Source organism: Myzus persicae, unplaced genomic scaffold (assembly GCF_001856785.1).
Source record: "Myzus persicae strain clone G006 unplaced genomic scaffold, MPER_G0061.0, whole genome shotgun sequence".
In the NCBI taxonomy this organism is placed as follows: domain Eukaryota; kingdom Metazoa; phylum Arthropoda; class Insecta; order Hemiptera; family Aphididae; genus Myzus; species Myzus persicae.
The window spans coordinates 10355-31220 of record NW_019103945.1 but is presented as its reverse complement, the minus strand read 5'-3'; the positions used below and the strand labels follow the sequence as shown (position 1 = coordinate 31220).

The following is a 20866-nucleotide window of genomic DNA, read 5'->3' as shown; positions in this document are numbered from 1 at the left end:
ATTACACTCACTCTGACGCAAAATAGTGATGATATTAAACTCGAAAACAATAATTAATCATCACATTCAAAAAAAACGGATAAACTATTCTATGATGAGGGGCTCGTTAATAATCATGCTAGGCTCTTAAGTCGTAGCAAAATATAATATAGATGCCAATAATACCTATTATTGTATTCTTCCTTGAAGTGAAATTGTGAATAATATTGATTATATTGAATACAAGAGAAATTCTGTATTGCATGAACATGGATTTATCTGAAGCTCTTATGATTTTATTATAAAGCTATTCACTTTAACGTCAGTCGTAGTATACTTTTTGTAAGCTTTTCGTTAGTCCTTTGAAAATGTTTTTATTTCGGTTTTGTCACATAGATCCAGTCAAATTATATATTATAATATGATTTGACGAGTTAGTATTTTCCATTACAATGACGTCGGCAGACGAACGTTATCGAAGCGAATTCCAATGATAATGAGAAAACTCTGCGTGGATTAGCTGACGCCTGACAGCCTAGGGTTTTCGATCTTCATTCATCACACTACCACAGTTATAATCTCCGGATAAATTCTCAAAGCCGTTCATTTCGGGCACGAGTCAATAATTACTTTTCTCGCCCTCCGGACTTGTCGTTTTATTTATTTGTTTTTAATATCCTATACATTCGATTAAAAAGAACAAGGTAGCATACATAAACATATATACCTACCTACGATTAAACGACATGAAGTTTTATACATACAATACATACATATATATTATAGGACCGTCTGAAAACCAACAGAAATTCGTTCGCTACGCATGCAATGAACTAATGATTGTATCATTTGATTATACGGCGCAAAGGCATTCGATTTGAGGAAAACATGCTCCTTTTGCGTACCTACACCGAAGTCGTTAGAGAAGGACTATTGTGATTTACTTGGTCCGTTTACGTAGGTACCTACAAACTTTATGCATATTATTATACTTTACGATTACTAAATTCGAAGGTATTTTGTACGTATACCCAAGCGTCGTTTCGATAAATTACGTCCACACTGACGGTTTTCATAATATATTGTATTATATTAGGTACCTATATAAGATGGACGCATTTTTATACCGGTACTAAAACACACTCACACACACATTTCGTGGGTATTATCGACATTAGGACACAAAACCCTCAGGAGTCAGTCATGTAAAAATTGTACAAAATCTTAAACATAACTCGAAAAAAACACCATTATTTTTAATCGGACGTGTTAGCGCCTTAGAGGTGTTAGGGAAGGTTAATATTTTCAAGTAAAATTGTTTGACAACTTGATGTTTTAGGTATTTTTCTTAACATAATTAATTGTTGAGGTTATGCGGTCGGTGTGTTAGTTAAATGTTTATTACTTAAATAGGAATTAAACGACTGAATATGAACTAAAATTAAAATGTATATTATAAATAGCTGTGAATAGTGATATTGTGTTGAGACTAGGTTCGATGCAATTTATAACAATTAATAACTAGGTACTCATAAAAAGTAATTAATGCAAAATTGTGGAAATAACTATAAAAAGAAATCACATCACATATCGATGAATACGACATTTATACTATGGTAAAAATACAAAATGTTTAATAATAGATGAAAAATACTCATTTATTACTCATTTATTACGGAGAAAAATTTATTTGGATTTTGGATTTCCTATATTGTGTTCAAAACAATATTAAAATGGTTAGATGGGAACACTAGTACAAAGTTGTAAATGTAATTATGCAGGTTAAACAATATTATACTATACCTAACTACATAAAATCAAGGGATTTATTTGATAAAAAATTAATATTAACAAAAAAAAATTCAAAAGAATTTAGATCACTATAGATAAAGTGAACTGTTCTGTGGAATACTTCGTTCTCATGTACCCATGTAACAGTTCATTAAACGTATGATGTACGATCGTTTATTTCAATAAGTGGGTACATTTATAGGTACCTTATAAATATAATAATATAACATCATAAAAACGATAGATATTCTGCTGTTGAAAACCTCCTGTATGTAGGTACGTACTTAATAATATTATAATAATATAATATTGGTAAATCGTGAACGTGTATTGCAGTAATCATTCTAACGATATTATAATTTATATAATATTATCATAATGAAGCGTACATATATATGCTCTGTGCACGCGATATTTAATATTATAATACATCAATGATAATAATATGTATATCCAGCGTGTTACTATTGCTTTTATAATATATAGGAACGATGAGTGATGACGTTATTCACCAGATTTTTAGTAGAATTGTATTCGAATTATACAGAGTGCTTATAGTATTAAACATAACATGTAGAACCCGTAAATGTGTTAGGAACATATAATAATAGCTGCTGAAATAATAATCAAACATCAGACGTGGAGAAAAAATTTTGACAGCACATTCGACAAAATCATTATATTTTTTTAATTTACCAAAATAAAAAAACAAATCGTAATGTGGCGATAGAAATAAAAATGTATTTATAATAAATATTATATTCCCGACACCGTGTGAGTTGTTATAACTTATAAGCTACGCACTACCTATATATTATAATGTAATAATATTAATGATGTTACGAAAAATAAAAAATAAAAACATATCAATATTAGTCTATAGGCAGAAGCATACAAATCGTATTCTATATAACATAATGTAATATAATAATGTATAATAATATAATATATTAATTAAATTATACACACAAAACGCGCATACACACATGGATTTTCTGTCGGTGCCCTGGATGGCTATAATCGCCGTTTTACTGACGTAAACCCATAATATATGTGTATATTTGCAGTGACCTTTGTACATTATTATACCTACGCGTTATCAAAACAACAAAAATATCACTGCGGCGGCGATGATAAACGAGTTGGCGAGTAAGATTTGTCTATGAAAAAAAGAAGACTAGGAAAAATATTTTAAAAAACTCGTTCGCGGGCCGCAGTCTCGCGCTCTTCCCATATATTATACCTGTATAGGCACCTATTATTAATCGAGCTATATTATTAGTAAGACAAAAAGAGTTTAACGAAAACCATTATTGTTATCGTTACTGTTGTTATTAGCATTATTTTATTGCGATACACACAAAAACGCATAACACCATAATAAGGCGAAACGGTTAGCGCAACCGAATACGTGTTATATGGTTTCGTAGGTTATTGTTGTTTTTTACAGCGTGCGCGACCTGCCTGGGAGAAAACGTTTTCGGGAAACGAAACGCCCCGAAGCCACGTTATTATAAAATTATCGTACACTCCGACCGCTGCAGCGGAGTACGCGCGTAATCCGATAAAGAAAATGATTTGTGGAGGAAATTTGTTTCAAGCACTGGGAATCGAGCACACTGAGCCAGTATATTATTATTATACAGCAATAATATAATAGTACAATTTTCGAGAAACGGCTCCGGGCGATCTTGCCTGTTTTTTTTCTCAAATTAATTTTGACTTCTACATTTTACTTGAATTCAAAATGATTTATGAACACCATCGACAACGACGGCGACGACGACTATGGACACTATTTTACGCTTTCAGTCGAAATCCACCGCAAGGACCCCGCACTTTGTTTTAACCCCCCCCCCCCCACTCCGACCCACCTAACTGTATCACGGCGGCGCAGCGTGTTGACGGCTTGATGAATAACAATTCACGACTGGTATCAGGTGGTTATATGGCCAATATACCTATATTATACTACTAATAATAATAATTATTATTATTATTTTAAAATTAATTACTGTCGCCGGGGAGTTAGTGGTAATAATGGCTGTATATACTATAGTTGCAATCCGGTAAAAGATCTGATCTGAATACCCGTCCAGTTTTTTGTAAGTACCTATAATATCCAAGTTGTGAACTGGGTGTTTTTGCGTTATACCTACCTATCCTGGTTGTAACCCGATTAATATTTATTATTTTAAGATGTGCCTATAGTACTTATAATATTATTACCGTTGCCCTCGTTTAATAATGCCGACGGTTAATCATCAAAACATAGATTTATAACATATTAATTAGATATTATATTAAGGTTTATCATCTGAACATAATATGTCTATCATAATATTGAAAAGAGAACCAAATATGCATAATAAATGTACCTTAAAACCATTTATGTTAACTAAATTTTTTAGTTTGGTGTCAAATAAATATTATTATTATAATATCATATTATACTATCGTTGACTGTTAAAATTAACAAATTCAAATTTATAAAAAAAATATAAAATAAGTATTTACCATAAATTTGATAAAAAAAAATATTTACAATTATTTGAAATGAAAACAAAACTATATCTAACCAAACTGTCATCATGATGCTATAGAGTCCTGAATCAGTGTAATAATGGGAAGGAAAATAAAGTTCCATTTATTATTATAATATTATATACTATTTAAACTTATATTTTTATTTTTCTTAAAAATAATCTTGGGCCACTTTTATTATGTACCCCGAAAAACTGGTAGCATTTCCATTTCGCAAGACATTTTTACCTATACCTAACGGCACAACGACGATTCGTTTATTATTTTCTAACCAAGGAGTATTATATTATAAAAGCAAGTACGTCGTGTTTGGTTTATTTCAACAATCATCGTGGCTTTATTGAAGTACAATAATATAAATTATTAATTAACTACGAAGATAATATCAACTAAAAACGATATAATAGTAATAACAGCAGTATATATTATAGGTAATATATAGTAGGTACTAGGTACGTGTGCGAATATTATAGTATTATAAATCTTATGTCTGACTGCTACACGTTACCAGATAATATTATTTTAATATAATATTATACCAATACCTAATAATAATTAAACATTGATTTTGGTAGAAAGAGCGATAAGCTGCACACTTTAGCTGATTAGATTATTTCGAAAGAGTACTGTGAAACAACACTGCAAAGGCAATGGCAAATAATATTATAATAACATGGGCGTATAGTGTAAGCCGTATAATATGAATTTATCAAAATGTATTTAACTAAAATGTTTTAAAAACTAAAAATGATATTATAATCAAAGCTCGGAGGACTTTTGTAAAATTTATAAGTGATCACAAAATATATATTTGAAATTTGACTGTCATATTTTTCAAAAAAAAAAAAATTGAGAAATAGCTAGGTTTTTTATTTTTAGTCATATTTTCATATTTTTGTATACTTGTGTATTTTATATACATAATAGCTGTATGGCATTTACGACAATAAATTTAACGTATGTTATATTTTTAATAATATTTTAACGATTTTAATAATGGAAAATTAACGAATGGTTAAGTGCATAAAGTCTAGACTTTGATAATATGATAATAATGAAAAACCGGCGGTGATGTAAATTGTAAATACGTGTCAATATTTGAAGATGAGCCCGCAATACGACTGGGAGTACAGACAACTACGCATATGAAATTAGGCGTAGCTCGAAAGTATCTTATTAGTGTTTGAAAAAACAATCATCGTGTGATTATCGTAATAACGGTGAAAAAATGTTTTAGTTTGAAACAAAAATCGCGTCAATATTACTGCTGTAGTCGTTGTCGTCGTCATCGCCATTAAAAATAACATAATACAAATTTATTATATTGTACGCAATAATAATAACATATAACTACAAAATATTACTTGCGACATGACAGGGTGCGGCGTGTCGCGGGCTAGACGACGTCGACGTATTGTTACATTATTTTCGTTGGTGTTGGGTTAGGGCAAAAGGAACGAATGTCCGCCGGCAGCGGAGGCGGCAGTTTGTTTAATTTATGTCGTAAAAAGTGAAAAAAAAACATAAGGGAAAACGTCGTACCTAGATAGCAATAATTGTTTTTAATTTATTTTACGGACGATAAAACCGATCGCCCGCGGTCGGTTGGGATCGCGAGAAAAATATAATGTGAATATTAATAATAATAGAAAAAAACGACATTTTCGAAATCGCATTATTCGTTTTTTAAATAAAAAATAGGTGTCTATTATGGTACGTAAATATAAATAGCTGTTGGTGGATAACGTTTTGTAATGGGTACGGCTGGTGTTATGATATAATATTGCGGCGACGGCCGTCGATAGGAGTGGCGGCGGCGGAGAAAATTAAAAGCGACACAAGGACGCGGTCTTGTATTACCTACCTGTACACACTGCAGGCGAGCGCTGCAGACCTTCCAGGCCAGGAGGGGTAAGCGCAACGACGCCAGAAAGTATTGAATTAATACCGTCGTAAAATTGATAAATTTCAACGCGTAGGTAATTGAAAATTGAATTATCAAACGTTCTTATAAAAACGAGTTTTTTCTTATTCTAATGAACCACCTAATATTGCTGTTATCCGTGAAACTATATAATGATACATTAGGTTAATTACGCTAATTTGAATTGGAAAATTGGAAAATTTCCCAGACAGACCGAACGCGTGTCTGTTAATGTTTACTAAATTGAATAAAATTGATATGAAAAACGGTTCCTTAAACAAAATCGGTTGACCCGACCGTGTACATTTCACCGCATGTTCTTCGGTACAGTTCACGAGGAACTTGTGGAAAACTACAAGATGATATTCGAAAAACGGCCGCTTAAATGGGTATTTTATATGTAGGAACAGTCGCCTATAAACGTTCAGTCTTCAATAACCCATGTACGTAATAATATCATGCTAAAGTCATGGATCAAAATCTCAGAGCACTTTTTCTATCACTTAACAGACAGGCACGTTATGTTGAAAAATAAAGGAAATATGTAACAAAGTCTCGCCAGTTTGTCCTATACAACCTACTGTGGCAGAATGAACGATAGCGAGCGGCCGCATCTTCAAAACGAGTGCAATAACAGTAAAATAAATATTATTATTATTAAAAGTAATAGTAGTAGTATTAGTAGTAGTAGTAGTAGGTAGAAGTATTTATTGTTGACGTGCGATAATATATTATTATCGCTGTACCGTCGAGTGTTGAGCGCAGCGAAATCTATTTGGACCGACGACATGTAACAATGATGTTATACGGACTGATCGAATATGCCTACTAGGTAATAATAATAACAAAAACAATACGTTTGCGAGAAAAAACAAGTATAAGACACGACATCGTACGTAACTCGGCTGTATTATTATTATTATTTATTATCGTGTTTTAAGACCGTTTGTCTGCTGCAGCGCACGAATTAAATGCGAAGAAATGGACGCGGCGGCTTATTGAACTACTCGCACGCAAAGCCCGCGACCGAGACGGGAAACCAGCTTTTGAAAATCCATCAGGTGTCACCGCCACTGCCACCACCGCATCGCGAAGGATGAAAATGTTTACGGGTACACGTCAATCGGTTATAGGTATACGAGGTATAGAGGTGGTTTTAACCAATTGGGTACTGCGGTCGATGCAGCGATATGTTATCCGCGTCCGTGTGCCGGTTTTTTATTTATCTGTTTATTTTCATATGTATTTTCTGTAGCGTTATTGGTTTTTTTTCACTGCAACAGACTGTACGTCTGGAAATGATAAAATATTACGATACGTCACCGTTGTGTCAGACGCAGCTCGGACGTGTTTGTCATCGGCGAGCACCACAAATGAATAATAAAATTAATACCACGTCACAGCCGGTGAAGAAGAAGAAGAAGAAGAAGTGAAAAACACACATCGCGAATTATTTGTCTCGCGTGCTATGATTAATAATTATTCGATATTCGTGCAGTGCGTGACGTTTACCAGTCCCTCTCGAAATCGGTGAGACTGATACGTTATAATATTGCATGTAGGACATTTTCCATAGTTCATTTTTTTAAGGCAGACACTATCTATTTATCTTCCCATGTGGTAATATTATAATGATAACAAGTACCCATATTATTATTTAAGAGTATGTTTTTTAGCGATGGGAAAAGAATCACAGATCAAAGACTATTTACAAAATGTGGTATTTTAAATTTGTTATGTACCAACACGAGCATGTACCTATTTTTTCATTAAATATTTATTATATTTTATTTACAACATCTATTTATTATATTTCTATAAAGTTTTGTTTATTTACTTGGTGCCTTGGTTTGTTCTAAAAATAACCTATTTACCTTTTATTTTTCTTATTATTATACCTAATATTACTTTTTATTATATCAAATAAATAATAAAAAACTGACATTAAAATATACGTAAATAATTATAGTTATATTGATGGAAATGTATATTTTAAACAGTATTCAGTTGTATACTATTACACACTAAAACGACAAAAAAATTAATTATTTCATATTTGAAAACGTATTTTTTTGAATATGTTGTGAACATTTCGGGGGAATTGCCCATTTACCCGTAATATCACCTATAATATAATACCAGCCCTTGATGATAACAATATCATGATTGTTGTCAGTTATTATTATCTATTAAAACGAAAACGAAAGATCGACGGCGGCGGCGAGTGTGAGAAATTTTTGAAATAGACACTATATAGGTATAATATATGAATGAAAACGCATCGGGTTTTCGAGACCGTTTTAACGACGACGTCTGTCTAAGTACGAGTTTTCATTATTGCATTCTCGGGCATTACTCACGAAGACACGAACGTTGTAAAACTTTTGGTAATAGCGGTGAAGTTATATATATATTATATATTATATAATAATATGCCGGCTCTAAAGTACTATAATAATATATAAGTTGTATAGTGTGTCCCAAAAGTCACGGTTCGTCCCAAGAGTCCCCCCGAGACGGCGCGACACATTGATAATATATAGGTAATATAATATTAGACTATTCAAAAGTCATTTTTTTCAACGGTAATCTGTATAAGGAATCGATGATTTCCTACAGTTTATCATTGAAAAAAAGCATTTAGATTAACGAAATAATAATATTAATTTGCCTCGAAGTTAATCAGAGGGCGATATGGGACTTTTGGAACATATACACTTGTATAATATGTACTTACTACACAAAACGCGACGTAATCAAAAGCTTTAAAACTTATACTTAGGTATAACTAATAGTATTATTCCGTTTGTTTGGAACCCAAACTCGAGTTTTCCGGGAACATCAACCGATTTAATAAACTATCAAAACCTATTAATGGTGATGATATTATATGGGTAACGGGCACCCCGGAAATAAAATACATAACGTTGTGGGAGGGGGATTATTATACATATATAATTAAATGTAGGTTGAGTGCTGCCCTACCATATCGACGATGTTGTTTTCCATGAATCGGTGAAAACTATCGTTTAAAATACGCCCGTCTTAATAATTTTTTTATAATATACTACATCCGATCGATGTACCCAGTGCTTGAAATCCGAAAAAAATCCATTCGGAGTTTACATTAAAGAAAAAAGGAAATACAATGATCTAGCTCACGAACATTATAGATGGAACCTGCGGCAGCAGTGTCCTCTCATCAGGTTCTTATCGAGTAGACAAGTTGAACAGCAATGTTACTAATGTCATTATCGTGTTGCCGAAAAAAACAGCACAAGCTATGCAACCAAAACGGAACAAACCGCGACGCTGACGACACTTCCGGTTTTCGGGTACTTGGGCTAGCGCGCTCGATGAGATATCATTTGTTTGCCTACTATGATGCGAGTGACCTACACTCAAACAGGCGGGTAAGCAGTTTTATTATATACATAACGATATATTAAATAATATAGTAATATGTGGGCGGCTTGTACTCACGTGCCGAGCAGGTCTTTGACGTCGTACTTGTCTTCGATGGACTGCGACTTTTCCGCGTCCTTCTTCGTCTTCTTCGACACGTCTTTTTTGCCGAACAGCGGCATGGCGGGCGAGAGTGTGTACAGGTGGTACTCCGATTACACTTTGGCTGGCGAAATGGGGAAACGGTGCGAGGGAAACGAATATAATTCTTCTCGGTCTAGGACCGCATGACCAACGGCCGAGGAGTTATAAGGAAAATTCGTCGCAGCGAACGTAAGCGAACGGGTTCACACACGGAGTGTGGTATATACCTACAGATAGGCTAGGTATAATTTTCCCGGCAACGTGCGCGAACGGTCAATTGTTGTTCACGACCCGTTTCAGTCAACAATGATAACAGTATAAAATAATAAGAAAATTATTTCGTTGTCGTTGTTTTTATAGATACGCGAACGCGCGAACTGTGCACAGGCTAACGCCGAGAGATGACCGTCGTCACGTCAGTGCGGTACGGCTGACGCGATACCACTGTCGGGCGAACAACCGTCGTGGAGGAGGCGATGACTACGGCGGCGGCGGCGGCGTACCGTACGGGCGCGCTGCTGCTGAGTGCTGGCGTTGAGCTAGCTTGGTGGGAACCGCGCGTGAGTAGTCAGTACAATATTAATAGTTGGTACATAATATACTATTATAGTTAATATTAATTTATATTATTATAATAATAATATAATAATATGTTGCACTATTTCCCCGCCAACCCACTATCCGCCTTATCCATCAAACCGATCTTACAGGAATTTCTTCGAAAATAATAATTATTTTTCGCTATTTTTCAAACATTGCTTGATATTATTATCATTAGGATTGTATTGTATATAAGTACTATTTTCTGAGTACTTACAGATATGCACCTACTATGATATTATGTTTTTGCACATTGCATGGTTTTAATAAATATTATTGAGCCTGGCTATGCATCGGTGAATAAATATGAATAATTATACGTAAAACATTAGCTAGGTACTTGGAATCAAGAATCTACAGTTTTCCAGATATTATTCCTGTCAGTTGTCACTACTCCCATGTTATTTCGTCCAACTAACGACGATAATGATATCGCTATCACTCAATTGTATCATCTGTATATCATACAAATATATACGGGGTGATCCATTTAACGTAAGACACTCATTATTTCAGAATACACTCAAGTTTTTTAGCTTTCATTTTTTTAGAGATAAGACAATATTTTTGAAAAACAATTATAAACTGTACTGTTTTTTACGACGTATTTAGAACGACAACACACATTTGCTATTTCATTTTCTGATGCAGAATATTATTCGAAGTATTTCGAGTAAAATCAAATTTCGGACAGGTAAGGTTAGGACTTGTAAGTATTTATTCAAAATATAAAAGTTAAACCTAATCTTTACTATAATTTTATCACAAGTCCTCGACAGGCCCGGATTGAACTGACGAGCTACCGATGAAACCTGAATGGGCCACTTAGAAATTATAATTTGAAAAAAATGTTTGCAATGTGATTTATGATCAAATAATCAGAGTTTGGAAAAATGATTTAGTACTCATAGCAAGTTATATGAAGATATATCAGACTTACATAATTAGAAATAACAGCTGGTAAAGGGGGGTCCAAATTTTTTTAACTTATAAAAATATTATACAATCAGTGATTTACCATATACATTTTAAATTCTGTCAACCCATGGGGGTCCAGTACCGACCACCCTTATGTACTTCCCTGGCTGGTATAGTATTCAAACTGAACTTAAGAATTCTTTTTTAAAATGGCCAAGAATAAAAAGAATTACTTCTGGTTCCAACTTTATGGAAGAGGTGAATGATGAAGAAAGTGAAGTTTTAAATGAAAGTGATAAAGATACTTTAGAATCTTTAGATACTACATTACATAAATAAATTTACATTTCTCAGCCTATTCTCATATTTATACGGTTTATAAATTTGTACTTTCTTGTACCCAAGCGAGGTGTGAAACCACTTTTTCAAAACTTCAATATATACTTAAGCCCTTGAGAGATTGCCTTTCTCAGCCAAAACTAGAGACATTTCTTTTAATATCAGTTGGAAAGGACTTGCTACAAAATATTAATACTGAAGATGTTATTGATTTAATTAATAATAAAAGCCAAGATTTAATGAAGTTGTTGAAATTGTAATAAAAAAAAATACAATAATATGATTTAAATTTTAGACTCATGTTTTTATTAAAATTATAAATGTCGATATTTATCCATAATCATCTTATTTAATGCCAGAATAATTACTATTTTTAACTGTATGTGTACATAATTATTAATTAGTGCTTTGTTAATATCCTTATAATAGAATCAGTACAGTGTTGGGGAGTAACTTAACTTAAGTTACAAGTTACTGTAACGATATAACTTTTTAGGTAAAATTACTTTTGATGGTATTTCAGTTACATTTTGTTGTAAGTAATTTAAATGTAATTTAAGTTACTTTTTGTAGTAATTATTACTAAATAACTCTTTTTTTTTTTTGGTTTATTTAACTTTTTTAGAACTTATTGATAATATGTGTAAATATTAAAATAATAAAATATATCATGTTGTACCTAAGTGTTATAATTTATAAGAAGAATTTTTTTAACAATCTGAACTATAATACTATTGTTATATATTATAGTTATTGACTATTTGACGATAAAGTGTTATTTTTGAATTGAAAACCTAACCTAGAACTTTTTTTACTAACTCCTTTTAATGGTGATTTAACTATTTTAAAAACATGACAAATATGAAATTAATTTTTTTTAAGTATAGTACTGCTTTACCTTCAAGTGCTTCTGTTGAACATGTACTAAAAATCGATCTAATATTAGTGATTGTAATTTTGAAAATGCATTATTAAATTATATAAATTTAAAAAATAAAGATTAATATTTTATGTGGTGCAAAATCAGTATCTGTTAATAAATTCATATAGTTGATTGTCATTATTTAGTTTATGTATTGTCGTATTTACAACATTGTTATTAAGAAACGGATTCTATATCACCAAGCTATGTTTTAATACAAAATGAACTGACACTTTTTCAGGAGATGTTTCAAACAATCGTAGTTTGGATACAACAGCACAATGCGACTGTCTGAAATCCCAAAACTGTTGATATACAACTACCTTACTTATGAATTCAGAGGAGTCATCAGTTTTCAACCAGCACAATCAAAATTAAGAACGTCATCTAGGCATTACAATGCATACGCTATTAGTGGAGCTAAAAATTGGCAATTGTTTGATGACATCAAGAAAAAACCAAATCCAGTTAAAGAAAATCAAGAAGTTTCTGAACTACTAGTATATACTATTTAAAATAACTGCCCAATATTTTTTTATGCATTGATAAATTGTAATCACACCTTTTAAGCTACTTTTTAATTACAGAATAAATAATTATTTCATTCAAATGTAATTTAAATACTATAATATTTAATACTTCCCCATTCTACAGCAAATCTGCTAAATACTTACGAAAAAAAAAAGAAGGTAGTTTGAAAGCAACTAGGTGGTAACTTGCAAATTTTAGGTGATAATTATATACGAGTATAAAACGAACTGTAAAATGAAGGTTTTGGGGGTCGAAAGAATTCCCAAGACAGGCTTGTAAATTCGTGCGAATTACGTGTTAATTATCTGCAAAAGAAAAATATCAAAAATGTCTATTTTGACCATTGGGGGGGGAGGGGGCTGGCGTGACGTTAGGTTCTATTATATCTATTTTCGGCAGCCTATAAAATGCATTGGCTGAAATTTTATTTAAGATGCCCCCCCCCCCTTAAATATGTTCTAGATCCGCGCCTGGTTAAGTGACTATAATTATTTTAGTATGAATATACACGAAAAAAATAGATATTTCTATAATTGAAATATATTGCAGTCAAAACAAATAATTACTTAAATAAAGCTACTTTAACTATAGTCGACCCTATACTAAGAATTATAGCAGGTTTAACAATTTACTTAAGTATAAATGGCCATTATATATTATAATAAAATTGTATCTGCCAATAAAAAATAGTTTTTGTATCTAATTATTATAGCTGTAACAAATAATTTTGTAATGCAACTATAATACGTATTGCTATTTCAACTATTAAGTGTTCAACCAAATCGTATTAACAATTTTAGCTAATTTTATAGTTGTTCCCTGGAGAACTATGTTTTTTATTTTTTTTTTATTTAGAGCTTTCTGCATTATACAATTATAGCTCAGAGAACTATGTTTTATAGTTGAATTATCAATAAATTCTGTTGACTAAACTAAATATTTTTTCCGTGTAGGTATACAAGGCTGGACATTAGTGAGTTGGATTTTATAATTTACAGGTACCTACAGCAAAGTACATTTTTTTAAGATATAAAGACCTACATTATAATATTATGTTATTTGTAAATATTTAACACGAGGTGTAAATGGTATATTTATAAGTTTTATATGAAACAGAAAGTTGACATGCCGATCTGATCTCTGACTTTGCAAGCGTTTTTTTACACGCAATAGCTATTTGACGATAAAGTGTTATTTTTGAATTTAAAACCTAATCTAGAACTTTTTTTAGTATCTAACTCCTTTTAAAATGGTGATTTAACTATTTTAAAAACATGACAATTATGAAATTATTTTTTTAAAGTATAGTACTGCACACAGAAAAAAATTAGTAAAATATTATAGTTGTATAAATTATAGTAAGTGTAACTATTTTCTAGGTAAAATAACTAAAATGATATAGTTATTACGATTATTTAATTATAGTTGTTTCTTATAGTAGGTAATGAAGTAGTGTTTACTATATTTTATAGTAGTATAATTGTTTAATGTTTGAATTAACTAAAACAATATAGTTAAAATAATTTACTAATACTAATAGTTAAAATTACTATAAAAATAAGTAAGTATAATTATTTAATAGGTAAAATAACTAATATGATATAGTTATTATTGCTACATATATATAGTTAGGTTTTTTAAATTTGTATGTAATAATTACTATATTTTATAATTGAATAGTTTGATGTTTGAACTAACTAAAACAATATAGTTAAAATGTTTTACGAATACCAATAATATAGTTACAATTATAGTATTGCTTTAAAAATATAGGTAAGTTTAAACTTTAAAGTATATATGGTATAATGCATAATACATATAATATATTACGTACAATGTATTCGGGAAAAAAAGGTTTTGTTCATTTTTGTATTCAATTTAGATCCCCGTTTAAGTTTACGTTTATAAGTCATTTGGTGTACTAAACTTGTTATGCCTATATAATATATGAGTATAGTCCGAAGACATTAATGAATCCTTACAATTTGGAAATTTCAAACGAACTAAGCTGTTAACAGGTTAGGATAATTAATTATTATATTGTAGGTACCTACTTGTATATCTACGACAATTTTCTTTGAAAACAGACTATTTCTCAGACGAGATTCTTCCAGCTATATATTATTACAGTTTTGAGTATAATATATTTAATCTTTACGACGTGACGTACGTATATAATATACGCGCGGTGTAGAATATCGAAAAAATAGCTAAAATTGTATATATCTCGTATACTTATAGGGCCTGATTAACCAATAGGCTAAGTAGGCTACAGCCTAGGGCGCCAATCGGTCAACGTTACATTGGAGGCGCCACAAAAATTTTTTTACGAATGTAGAATTTTTGCATAATATATACTTTAAAAAAAAAAAATTGTTGCGTGTGCGTACGTACATTTTATTGGTATATTTTTTAATACAATTTACAAACAGCTTATTAATATGAGTGAAAATAAAAAACCAAGTGGTTCCGAGTATCGAAAAAGGGCTCGAGAGCGTAGTGAGCGGGAAAATGCAATTTTGAAAAAAATACCTTCACTTGATTCGTTTTTTAGTAAATCTAAAACAACGTCTAATAATGACTCTTCTGAATCATTATTAGATGCCTCAGTGAAGAGTGTTCTGTTTGAAAGTAGCAAAAAAAAAAGTGAAATTCAAGTGGCGATGCCGTCTACTAGTGCTAATAGTCTTTCGCAGGGTTAAAATCAATGAAAAAACTTTTTAAAATTAATAATATTTAGTTCAATCATAAATTAAAATTTTTTAAATGCTTTTGTATATAATTTTATTAAATATAAAACACGTTTTATTTTAAACAAAAAAAGTCTGTTGTTTTTACGTTTTCTTAATCCTCGTTTTACCCTCCAACCACTCCGATCATTCATATTGGCGCCGAATCAACCCTAGCCTACTGGTGACCAACTCCTTAATCAGGCCCTGTATACTTACAACCGTGGTTCGTGGTAGAAACCCAGACCACAGTGACGCTTGTCGACAAAGACCAAAAAGCCAAATACACGATTTCACGAAATTATTAAATTCTGCGAACATTGTGTCCATTGCTAACAAACAAGGGCCTCGAATGCTCATTTCTTGATCGACTACGGTTCATAATACTGATTTAAGATACAGTCGCCACTCGCCAGTCAGCGACAATATCCCTGCGCGGTGAATGCGGTTTTACACGAACGATCATTCTTTAAGAATAATTTATATTTATTAATTTAATTCAAAACGACGATACAGTCATTATAATATCCTCGAGATATCTCTATTCAGCATATACAGAGGACAGACATCAAACGGTACGTTCATATATTTATTATTTACATTTTAAAATTAAATTATTTTTATACAGTTAAATTGTTTACACTTAATTTTAAAAATTAATCAATTAAATATATAATACAAATATGTATACATATATATATACGTGGCAATTAATTTATATATTAACCTATGTATGAATTTAACATTTTGAATAAAAGAGTAATATTAATTACCATCATCATACAATCTATATACGATGTACTAGGTAGGAGGCCAGTTATACCAAATACTTAACAATATAGCTAATTATGCAATAAATCATTATAATTGTTACCCAACATGCTTTTTTATATACTAATTTTGTATAGTAAAATATATAATAATACAATATAATGTGATAAAAGTTACTTATTTATTTTATATTAAGATATGGATGATTTCACGAAAAAATGGTTACTTAATATTGGATTTGAACATTTGATAAATACATTTGAATGGTATAGACTATAGGTACATTTTTTTAACTTTTAAATCAAAAACTTAGTCAATAATTTATAAATACAAGATAATAATATACAATATACAAACGATCTCACTAAATACAATATATTCAATATGGAGTAGTAACGGCTCAGATTAAAATGTTTAATTATTTAACTTAGAGAACCTTGTATTTTTAAAATATTTAAAATGAATGGCTATTTTGGTAACAAAAATTATACTTGAAAAAAATTTTTCAATCTAAAGTATACCAATATTCAATTGTTTCAAAATTGAAAACAATAAACTTGGTGAATTTAGAATATTAAAGTAAAATGTTTGAATGATTTTTTTTCAACAAATAGTTATTGGATTAGTCAAAAGATATAAGATAATATGATAGTTGATGATTTATTTTTCAGAAGAAGAAATTTATAAAACAACATTATTTATGTTGACTGAATCGATATTGGTAGACTTAGTACCAAAAATTGGAGAAAGGGCCAATTTTATAAATCAATTGGAAATACTAAAAAATCCTATTGATGTAAATATACAGTTTTATTTTTGCCTACTAAATTAAATATTTATTATGTTTATGTTTGAAATTTAAATTAATGTGTTGTTAATCAACTTTTTAAAATAATTAATTCACAGATAAATTTAAAAATGTTTTCCTCTATATTTTATGTTAACTTTATAAGGTAATTCAAATTGAAGAAGAGTCACCATTTACATTTAAATCTTTAATGAATATGGATGTTGTTATAGATGAAAGAGGTAATTAAATATTTTTAAGAAAATGGATTTTAAGACTATTATAAAGTAAAAAATAGTTATTGTAACAAGTATCTTGTAAATTTGAATAGATGTATATTATAAATAAAATTATAGATATGTTGTACAATGTAGCTGGACCCTCTCAAAATAATATAACTGTTCCTGTTGAGAACACTGAAAGAAATTCAGGTATAATAAACACTTCAAATAGGTAATTTCAATAAAAAAAATTACAAAAATACACTGTATATTTTAATAAATTAATTACATACAGTTACTCTATTATATTTTTTGTGTATGTACAATGTACATATCTATGGATAATTTAAATCCAAACAAAAAAAAAATGTCATTTTTGACAATTTATTTGAGGATGAAAACTCCAATAGTGTTAGTAATAATTGTAGAGATCAAACTGTTGATGAAAATTCCAGTAATATTAAATCTAATAAAGGTAATACTAATTATTTAATTTTTACAAAAAATAATATATTACCTATTACCTATATCTATAAAATGGAGGATATGTCCAAGCAATTTTTTATTTTAAAATTAACAAACAGTTTTAAATTGTACCTATACAGATAATTTCATCAAACAAATATTGAAAAAATACCAAGACGGTATTATTATACTACAGTATCATAATTCAAATGGGACACTAAGCCAAAAAATGAGAAATCGGCTTTGCGGAGTACTGATAAAAGATGCTCTACACAGTTCTGAAGGGGAAAATAAAATTAACAGACTTCAATTTTCCAAAATTGCAAAAGGTATACATTTCTTTTCATAAGTGAAATGCAGAATACTATATACCTAGTAATAAGTACATAATGTACGTATACTTGATTAATGATTACTATGCAAGATGTTTTATATTAAAACCATATAATAATATTAATTAAATATACAAATGTGCAATATTTTATTTATTATCTTTAATTTAAAACAACAAGTAAATATTACTAATTAATTATTTTGATATTTTCATAATTATAGGTATAGAAGAGTTATTCCCTTCAGAATCTGAGCATGTTTATTTCATTCCATATTTTAGAGAAGGCAATAAAGTTAGCCCTAATTGAGGTAAACTTTATGATTAATATTGTAATATAAAAAAATAAATCAATGAAATCAATACAGCAAGTAAACAACAAAACTCCTTCAATAAAAATGATGCAGTTTTCACAAACGAAGAAGGTTATGATAACTTTTTTAATAAACTAAATTTAAATGTATCTCTTGACAAAACATTTTTTATTTAATTCTTTGAAACAGATGTTTTAATAAACTTTTTTTATAAACTTCTTAATTTAGTGTTTACTAATTATAATTTTTAATTAAATAGACATTTTGGATTCAATAAATTGGCTAAAGCACAATATTGAACCTGAAATAACTTTACATAAGCTGTGGGCAGAAACTGCAAATTATCGTTTACAAAAACAAAAAAATGATAAAAGTACTCTTAAATACCCAGCTTTAAAAACTCAACGGGTCACATACTTGTAAGTTTATATAAATTGTAGAATCTGTTTTTAATTTATGGAAACTGATATGAGTTAGTAATATTAATATTACTATTTACTTTTACACTAAATCCTTATATCACAAAATGTTATTACATTTTTAACAAATTATATTTAAAAAAGTCTAGAACTATACATATACACACTTTTTTAGATTGATATGGATTTTGATAATTTATATCCACAAAAAAATCAAAATCTGATTCAAAAGTTTGATATTTTTAAAGATAAATTGAAAATTGATCTTAAAAATAGAACCATCAACTTTAATTTAAGTCAGCAAAAATTTTTTAAATCAATTTTATCAGCTGATAAATTAGGCAAGTCTTTTAATTGAACAATCTAATAAATAGTGATGGGAATAATCGAGAGAAAATAATCGAATGATAACAGTAATTACTAATTAGTAATTACTATTTATTAGAAGTTAGTAGTTATTAGACACTAGTTACTAATAAAATACTAGAAAATCGAGTATTATTTTATTCTACTCATCAGTTAACTAAAAATATCTGATCTTACACTTGAATTCTTAAAACGATAGAACACAAAAATGTTATTGCAATTTATAAAAAAAAAACTTAATGTATATATTTTATTAAATTAGTCAAAAATTATATAATTATGTACTTAAAATATATTTGAATAATTGTATAATTAAAATTAACGACTTGTTGAAGAAGGTGAGCAGTAAAAGGTGAAATAAAGTTACTCACAATAATGTATAATGTTTACAAAAATACACTGTATATTTTAATAAATATGGAGTAGTAACGGCTCAGATTAAAATGTTTAATTATTTAACTTAGAGAACCTTGTATTTTTAAAATATTTAAAATGAATGGCTATTTTGGTAACAAAAATTATACTTGAAAAAAATTTTTCAATCTAAAGTATACCAATATTCAATTGTTTCAAAATTGAAAACAATAAACTTGGTGAATTTAGAATATTAAAGTAAAATGTTTGAATGATTTTTTTTCAACAAATAGTTATTGGATTAGTCAAAAGATATAAGATAATATGATAGTTGATGATTTATTTTTCAGAAGAAGAAATTTATAAAACAACATTATTTATGTTGACTGAATCGATATTGGTAGACTTAGTACCAAAAATTGGAGAAAGGGCCAATTTTATAAATCAATTGGAAATACTAAAAAATCCTATTGATGTAAATATACAGTTTTATTTTTGCCTACTAAATTAAATATTTATTATGTTTATGTTTGAAATTTAAATTAATGTGTTGTTAATCAACTTTTTAAAATAATTAATTCACAGATAAATTTAAAAATGTTTTCCTCTATATTTTATGTTAACTTTATAAGGTAATTCAAATTGAAGAAGAGTCACCATTTACATTTAAATCTTTAATGAATATGGATGTTGTTATAGATGAAAGAGGTAATTAAATATTTTTAAGAAAATGGATTTTAAGACTATTATAAAGTAAAAAATAGTTATTGTAACAAGTATCTTGTAAATTTGAATAGATGTATATTATAAATAAAATTATAGATATGTTGTACAATGTAGCTGGACCCTCTCAAAATAATATAACTGTTCCTGTTGAGAACACTGAAAGAAATTCAGGTATAATAAACACTTCAAATAGGTAATTTCAATAAAAAAAATTACAAAAATACACTGTATATTTTAATAAATTAATTACATACAGTTACTCTATTATATTTTTTGTGTATGTACA

General features: G+C 29.4%; 1 protein-coding gene across 3 annotated transcripts in view; it reads right to left on the bottom strand.

Annotated features, from left to right (window-relative positions):
• LOC111036720 (calcium/calmodulin-dependent protein kinase type 1) overlaps positions 1-10253 on the bottom strand; it is a 431459-nt gene extending 421206 nt beyond the window's left edge. For 2 of the 3 annotated variants that reach the window (XM_022318852.1, XM_022318853.1), the window contains exon 1: positions 9722-10253. In XM_022318852.1, coding sequence (XP_022174544.1) covers positions 9722-9825 — 104 coding nt within the window. In that variant the 5' untranslated portion in view covers positions 9826-10253. The remainder of the gene's footprint in view (positions 1-9721) is intronic. The other variant, XM_022318854.1, reaches the window with a different exon arrangement.
• Between the last annotated feature and the right edge of the window lie 10613 nt (positions 10254-20866).